General features: G+C 39.7%; 2 protein-coding genes and 2 pseudogenes across 2 annotated transcripts; all 4 read right to left on the minus strand.

The window, feature by feature from the left end:
- Positions 1 to 539: 539 nt before the first annotated feature.
- On the minus strand, positions 540 to 1723 carry LOC122134029 (annotated as a pseudogene).
- A 656-nt stretch (positions 1724 to 2379) lies between these two features.
- Positions 2380 to 2896, minus strand: LOC122145749 (histone H3-like). Its single transcript, XM_042761303.1, has one exon. The coding sequence runs from the start codon at positions 2842 to 2844 to the stop codon at positions 2431 to 2433; it is 414 nt and encodes a 137-aa protein (XP_042617237.1). The 5' UTR covers positions 2845 to 2896; the 3' UTR covers positions 2380 to 2430.
- Positions 2897 to 5201: 2305 nt separating this feature from the next.
- LOC122145753 (histone H2A-like) lies at positions 5202 to 5679 on the minus strand. The gene has a single exon (XM_042761308.1). The coding sequence runs from the start codon at positions 5640 to 5642 to the stop codon at positions 5256 to 5258; it is 387 nt and encodes a 128-aa protein (XP_042617242.1). The 5' UTR covers positions 5643 to 5679; the 3' UTR covers positions 5202 to 5255.
- A 1432-nt stretch (positions 5680 to 7111) lies between these two features.
- On the minus strand, positions 7112 to 7995 carry LOC122145748 (annotated as a pseudogene).
- Between the last annotated feature and the right edge of the window lie 551 nt (positions 7996 to 8546).

The raw sequence follows: 8546 nt of genomic DNA on the forward strand, positions 1-8546 counted from the left end.
AAATCTGTTTTGGTGACAGAAACTTCCACAACACAAAAGGAACGACAGAGATTGCACAGGCGATAAAAATAGAATAACTTCATAACAGTTTGACATGAAATATAGTTACATTCTCAGTGAAGTACACAGGCCAGCATTAAACTTTACTTTTTAAAACCGGTTTATTCAAAACATTTTATCATTTATTCCACTTAAAGCATTTACGGATACTCTACCCCAAAATGAAAAATTGTCATTAATCACTTTCCCCCATGTTGTTCGAAACCCGTAAAGGCTTCGTTCGTCTTTGTGACAATTTAAGATATTTTGGATGAAAACCTGGAAGCCTGTGACTGTCCCATAGACTGCCAAATAAATAACTGTGCCAAGGTCCATAATAAAAAGTATGAAAGTTGTCATTAGAATACTCCATCTGCCATCAGGCAGGCAATCTGGGTTATTTAACGCAGCAGGAACACTTTTTTGTAAGCGAAGAAAACAAAAATAAGAAAACCAACAATCAACGATACTTCAACATTAACTCTTATGTGAGAGTGTGGGTGGCTCTTAAAAGAGCCGTTGTGTTTGTTGTTTGCGGTGTTTAACCTCCGAAACCGTACAAGGTGCGTCCCTGTCGTTTGAGCGCGTACACAACGTCCATGGCGGTGACGGTCTTTCTCTTGGCGTGCTCGGTGTAGGTGACGGGCGTCGCGGATCACGTTCTCCAGGAACACCTTCAGCACCCCGCGGGTCTCCTCGTAGATCAGACCGGAGATGCGCTTGACTTGCGCCGCGGCGAGCGAGACGACGAATGGCGGGTTTGGTGATTCCCTGGATGTTATCACGCAGAACTTTACGATGACGCTTAGCGCCTCCTTTCCCGAGTCCTTTACCACCTTTGCCTCTTCCAGACATGATGAAGTGACTCCTAGTTTCAGTCGAGCAACGAAAAAGAATAAAAGACAAGTGCTGCAGGGAGGCCTTTTACATTTGCTTACAGGACCTAACTGAAACCGGCGCGCGCCTCTTCGCTCGTTAGAGCAGCAAACAATGAGGTTTAATCCAAACCCTGATCTAACGATGTCTGTCCTGTTTCATATTAAAATCCGTGTTTTAAAAGAATCCTTTGACAAAGATTTATAAGATCATATCGGCATAATATTTACAGACACGATAATTGGCAGAAGCTTTTAACCAAACTGACTTACATATCATCATCATCATCATCAAAGAGCCAATAGTATCCATATATCTCCATAAAGCTGCAGGAACGCACACCAAATAAACAGAACTAACAGATGTCCTATCAAACATTAAATCAGTGGCTCTCAATTTATTTTTACAATAAACACCTATTATAACGAAATTACTTGTATTTTTCACATTAATCATTGCAACAGACATTTATGACACACTTTCAACTTGACAATTTATAATACTTTAATATCAACATCATAATTCCCACTTGGCTGTATTATATACACATATATTAGATGTATGGTATTTTTAGTTTAAGTATTTACCTACAGCAGTGTGTCACTGCACATGCAGCTTATATGTTATATTTTTACATGTGTGTATTTGTTGTGTGTGACAGTGCATAACTTGACACAATATGCCGGTCGCTTTGTAGTGAATTCAGAAGAGCCGGCTCGCATCGAGTGAGAGCCGGCTCCCAGTTTTTTTTTCCTTTTGCCGCTTACCTCAAGGCAGAGCTTTGTTTTTGATTGGTCAGCAATCGCATCGCGGCCAATTAGATGTGAGGATATGGGATCATACCATTATGTAAAAACAGAGAGGGGGGGTGAAACAGGGCAGATAATCACAGAAAGAAGAAATAGGATCAGTCCATCAAAGCTGAGGCATCTGTTTTTTTTGAATGCCAATCTTCACTGAGGACATTAATACTGTTTGCTTGAGTTTGGTTCTAGTTCCGTTCTGTGGATTTATTTGCTGTTTTGTTGTTAATTTGTGCAATAAAATGTTTGATTAAAATATTAAACAAAACAAACAAAAGAATGGTTTTGTAACAAAATAAATGCACAAAATTAGGCAATTATAAGGATTCTCATAAAATTTACTGCACATGAAAGGGTTTTCAAACACACAAACCATTAATTTTTGCAAGTTATGGTAAAATAAAGGCCTACAAAAAAATCCTCAATTAAGAGCCGTTCGGGAGTCGAAAGAGTCGGCTCTTCTTTGGGAGCTGAGCCAAAAGAGCCGGCTCTCTGAAAAGAGCCGAACTTCCCATCACTAGTGTGTATTATTACTTGCAGCACTTTCAATTTGGGATTCATAATAACGCAAATAGAAAAGTTCAACTGATTAAACATTTGAGTGCAGTGTTACATTGACTAATACACCTACAGTGGAAACGGTCTCATTCAGTGTGGTGTAGTGGCTCTTAAAAGAGCCTTTGGGGTTTAATGCGCTGATGCAGCGGCGGGTTTAAGCGCGCTCTCCGCGGATGCGGCGCGCCAGCTGGATGTCTTTGGGCATGATGGTGACTCTCTTGGCGTGGATGGCGCACAGGTTGGTGTCCTCGAACAGACCGACCAGATAAGCCTCGCTGGACTCCTGCAGGGCCATGACGGCGGAGCTCTGGGAGCGCAGGTCCGTCTTGAAATCCTGAGCGATCTCTCTCGCACCAGACGCTGGAAAAGGCAGTTTGCGGATCAGCAGCTCGGTGGACTTCTGATAGCGGCGGATCTCTCGGAGAGCCACGGTCCCGGGCCTGTAACGATGGGGTTTCTTGACGCCGCCGGTGGCTGGGGCGCTCTTCCGGGCGGCTTTAGTAGCGAGCTGCTTCCTCGGGGCTTTACCGCCGGTGGATTTACGAGCCGTCTGCTTGGTTCTTGCCATTGCTGAAATGCGTTCCTGTCTCTGTTCGAGTAGAAAATATTGCTCTGTGTTACGCGCCTGCTTTTAAAGACTCATACAGCCACAGCTTCTGGCGTCATAAAGGTGCAGAGGCCTGTGATTGGCTGATGTGTGACGTCTGCGCATGACTGCTAACAAATGACTGCATACCTGCTATACCTTCCTGGACATAACAGGTGGAGCTTGAAGGTCCAACCACGCCCTAATTGCAGCCGCGCAGAAGAAATAATGTGCCGCGCACACGCATAAATGAGTTGGGAAAGCCATTTGCGAAAAGCGAATAAATTGCAATGCTCGGATAAACCGCTACAGAGTTGGTATCACGATAGAGTTAGAACCGGTGAATGTGGTTAGTTTCATAGAAAAGGGAATGTGCGGCAAATGAGTCGCTGTAGAAACCGAATATTTTAATGGTTGCGTACGAAATAGCTCAAATCGTGCGCCGACGCAAACGCAATGACGTGAAATAAAAACGTCATCATGTATTAAAGAAGAGCGGCTTGATTAAGTGCTGGAAAACAGCGGATGATGGGCACAGAACGGTAACAAAACTCAGAGACATTTACAGTCACACACAGGTGTAGTTTACATAGCTATAGAAGAATTGACGTTCACGTTTTTTTTTTTATTTAAATATTTAACTTACAGATCTCAGTTTAAATGCTTCAGTTTCTGTTCTATTCTATCAGTTTAAATGCTTCAGTTTCTATTCTATTGTATTCTATTCTATCAGTTTAAATGCTTCAGTTTCTATTCTATCAGTTTAAATGCTTCAGTTTCTATTCTATTCTATTCTATTCTATCAGTTTAAATGCTTCAGTTTCTATTCTGTTCTGTTCTATTCTATTCTATTCTATTCTATTCTATTCTATCAGTTTGAATACTTCAGTTTGTTTTGATATATTATGTTAGGCCTATATTATAAACCTAATAAATAATTGACCTTGTTTTTAATGGAGTCTCTGCTCATCAAGGATGTATTTATTTTATCGAAAATGCAGAAGAAAAAAAACAGTAATATTGTGAAACATTATTGCAATTTCTAATATTGGTGTCCTGTTTTAATATACTTTAAAATATTATTTATTCCCGAGGAGCAAAGCTGAATTTTCAGCATCATTACTCCAGCCTTCAGTGTCATATTATCCTTCAGAAATCATTCTAATATGCTGATTTACTATCAGTGTTGAATCTGTTGTAATGCTTAATATTTTTACTTATTTTTTTGTTTTTTATTTTTTTTACTGGAACATGTGATACTTTTTTTCTTTGATTCTTAGATTAATAAAAAGTTAAAAAGAACAGCATTTATTCAAAATAGAACTCTTTTCTAAAAATATGTCTTTATTATCACTTTTTATCCAATTTAACACATTCTTACTGAATAAAAGTATAAAATAAGAAAAAAGAAAAAAAGAAAAAAAATTACTGACCACAAACTTTTTAGTAGTGTATATTGTAACACAAAATTTCTATTTTGAATAAACACTGTCCTTTTTAACTTTTTATTTATCAAAGAATCCCCAAAAAAATCACAAGTCCCCAAAAAATATTAAGCAGCACAACAGTTTCCAGCACTGATAATAAATCAGCATATTAGAATGATTTCTGAAGGATCATGTGACACTGAAGACAGGAGTAATGATGCTGAAAATTGCTTTGCTTCATAGGAATAAATTATATTTTAAAGTATATTAAAATAGAAAACTTTTATTTTAAATTGCAATAATATTTCACAGTATTATTTTGTGAAATAATATTCAGTAAGTTTTATCAGGTAATCTAAAATGTACATCATTTAGTCACGGTCAAATCAAATACAAATAGCACATTAAAGTTAAAAGTTACACACTTTTTTTGTGTGCGCGCTGTACAAGTCTGGTATAAACGATGTTTTTGCACAGGTGGCCGAAATGTCCGCCCAATAGAGAAAAAGTTTTGCTCAGCAAGAAAAAAAATTAGAGGGAACATGGCTCCTTTTTTCAAACGGGGCAATGTTTTTTTCCCGCTCAAAATGCTTTGTTGTGTTTATTAGTCTATGAATCAAGCAAACACTCTACACTAATACACACTTTACAAGTTTCCTACTAACATTAAACAATGTAATCCTTATGAAATATTAACTTATTAATTGGTTTAAATGGTCACATATGGTAAAATAATCTACAGTTGTTGATTGTATTTGCAATTATTTACATTCGAGTTGTACAGTATACTTATTTCGATAAAAAAAAAATCTTTATTATATAAGGTGCATATCTTTGTTATATGTACACACACACACATATACACACTTAATCTATATAACAGTCTAAAAGAAAATCGCTCTGTAAGAGATAAAATGGGTGGCTCTTAAAAGAGCCTTTGGGTTTCAGAAACACGCTTGTATCTGTTTATTTGGCTTTGGCGGGTTTCTCGGTCTTCTTGGGCAGCAGCACGGCCTGGATGTTGGGCAGCACGCCGCCCTGAGCGATGGTCACTCGGCCCAGGAGTTTGTTGAGCTCCTCATCGTTGCGCACCGCCAGCTGCAGGTGACGGGGAATGATACGGGTCTTCTTGTTGTCTCTTGCGGCGTTTCCGGCCAACTCCAGGATCTCAGCGGTCAGATACTCGAGCACAGCCGCCAGATAGACGGGAGCTCCGGCACCGACGCGCTCTGCGTAGTTCCCTTTGCGGAGAAGTCTGTGAACACGACCGACGGGGAACTGCAGCCCTGCTCTGGAGGAGCGAGTCTTGGCTTTCGCTCTCGCTTTGCCACCGGTTTTGCCTCTTCCGCTCATCGTTGATGTAAAAAAACTTCTACGCTTGTAATGTAGAAATAATGAATACGTGGGCCCCGCTCTACTGTATTTAAAAGAGCGTGCGAGTCGCCCATTGGTTTAGAGTCTGTAATATTTCAAACCAATCACTGAACTTCCCTCCAACACCGACCGCCGAAGCCACGCCTCCACAGCTGGCGCGCGGATTCTGCAGCTTTAGAAACAACACGACAGAAAAACATCAAGAACTTGTGAAGGAGGTTAGCTTTGTGGCTTTTCTAAATACAGTTAACATGTAAAACATTGAGTCGAGGTGAACTCAGATACACTCTTCTAATTTATCTTTTTGTCACTTTTTTTAATTTTCACTGTATTCTTCTGATTGTAAGCATACTCAGTAATCTTGCTATCTACAAAAGTTTTCTGATGATACTGAACTTGTGGATCTAATCAAACTAAATAATGGTTTGGACAATAGAAGAGAGGTTCAGCTTTTTGTTACACGGTGTAATTTATTTAAATTTTATTTTTTTTTTTTAATGAGAAGAAAGGAGTTGATCGCTGATTTATGAAGACACAAAGAGCAGTAATACTGGTGACAATCCATGGTCAGAAGATAGAAATAGTTCAGTCTTATAAATTTATTGGCGTCCATTTGGACAGTAAATTAAACTGGAGAAAGAAAATACAGTGAGGTTGTCTTTAAGAAACCACAGTCAGGATTATTATTTTTGAGGAAGATCAGTTCCTGTGGCATTAAAGCTTCTTCTGTTCTGTGCAGTGCTCTGCTGGGGAGCTGATATCACTGTGGATGATAAAAAAAGGATTAATAACATGATCAGAAAGGATGGTTATATTATTGGTTTGGCTCCAGATTCTCTTGGAAAAGAGAACAAGGGCAAAATTAAACATGATTTTGTATGAAGAACATCCACTAGATGGTATTTTTAGTTCTTCAGTGTTAATTAGTTGGAGATTAGTAAATAATGACTGTGTTTACAGAACGATTTAGAAGCTCTTTTATCCCTGCTGCTGTGTGATAAAATATATTAATATAAAAATTATAAAATAATAAAAACACATGTCTTCCATCTTTAGTTGACCCTCTAACTCTAGCACTCTTTCTTTTCATTTTGTATTCAATGTTTTTTTTTTTTCATTTATAATACATTTGACAAAAGCAAAAAGACCTCTAACACTATCTTGCTCCATTCTTTTTCTATTCTGTTTTTTCTTTTTATTATATTATTTAAAAAATAAAAAATCTTGCTACATGTACTGCTTTAAGCTAACGGTGTCTTGTTATAGCACTTGTATATCATTGCTCTTTTCTTGATTTTGATTGCTTCCATTGTCCTCATCTGTAAGTCGCTTTGGATAAAAGCTTCTGCTAAATAACTTAATGTAATGTGTATATGAAATAATTGTTCATTGCTGTTTATTGTTGCCTGCAGTTCACAACGGTGCTGAATGAGTTGTTGATGAATTGTGATGTTATCTGTTGTTTTATTTGTAAAGTACAATGGTGGCACAAATTAGTTTACGTTTCTTAACCGAACCTTACTTAAACAAATTGCTCTTTCTTTAGAGTTTGTGGGTGGCTCTGAAAAGAGCCGTTGGGGAATAAAACAGCAGGTTTTTACTTCTTCTTGGGAGCTGCCTTTTTAGGCTTGGCAGCTTTAGGCTTTGCTGTCTTGGGTTTGGCAGTCTTGGCCTTTTTGGGGCTCTTTGGCTGCTTTCTTAGGCGCTGCGGGCTTCTTTGCCTTCTTGGGGCTCTTCGTGGTCTTCTTAGCGGCTGCAGCGGCGGGTTTCTTGGCCTTCTTGGGGGATTTCTTAGCGGCGGGCTTCTTTGCCGCTGCGCTCTTGGGCTTCTTGGCCGCGGGCTTCTTCGCTTTAGGAGCTGCTTTCTTCGCCGGCTTCTTCTTGGTCTCGGTTTGCTGCTTGTTGATCTTGAAGGAGGCGGAGGCACCGGTTCCTTTGACCTGCAGCAGGGCTCCTTTAGTCACCAGGCTCTTGATGGCGAGCTTGATGCGGGAGTTCTTCTTCTCCACGTCGTAGCCGCCGGCAGCGAGAGCTTTCTTCAGGGCGGCGAGAGACACACCGCTCCTCTCCTTCGATGCGGACACGGCTTTTAAACGATCAGATCACCGACAGCTGGACCTGCTTTCTTGGCTTTAGCAGCGGACTTCTTCTTGGGCGCTTTGGCCGGCGGGGCGGCTGCGGCTGGGGCGGTTTCTGCCATCTCTCTGTGTAGAGTATTCAGTAAAATCAGCAAATCAAACGCTCTCTATGTTAAGCAATGAGCTGCACTCGAACCGCGCTGCGCTCTTATTTAACACATGAGAACCTTATAGACTCAACCCGCCCGCTCTGTGTCTGCGAGCCGCTCGCGCTTGTGTTTTCTTCTTCTACATTTAAGAGCAAAACTAGACTGCTAAAATAGTTTGGCGCAGTAGAAACAAAGTGAACACCAAGCAGAGGTTCTTGGCTTTCTTTGGAGACTAAAATACGCGGCGAGGAAATGTTTGTTTTGCTCCGCGCAGATCAAACTCGAGGCGAGCATCAGCCACGGAACAAAGCCGCGTGCGCATTTAATGCCTCGTTTCAGTGGAAAAGTTGAAAAAAACTCGTCCTCTGAGTGTTTCAGAAACAGTTTGGAAGTGATTTTAATGAAATGATCATCAGTGAAGCGCGTGTGCAGTGTTTGATACAGCTGTTGTTTTGGGCAGCTTGAAGCACACACATCCGGAGGCTTGGAGTCTGAGACTCCTGTATTCTCTTTCTTTCTTTCTTTCTTTCTTTCTTTCTTTCTTTCTTTCTTTCTTTCTTTCTTTCTTTCTTTCTTTCATATATTCTTCATTCATTATTTTATAATATAATTTAGAATTAACAATTTATATACTCATTTTATTGTTAAATTAATTG

This window comes from Cyprinus carpio, chromosome A7 (assembly GCF_018340385.1).
Source record: "Cyprinus carpio isolate SPL01 chromosome A7, ASM1834038v1, whole genome shotgun sequence".
Taxonomy (NCBI): Eukaryota; Metazoa; Chordata; class Actinopteri; order Cypriniformes; family Cyprinidae; genus Cyprinus; species Cyprinus carpio.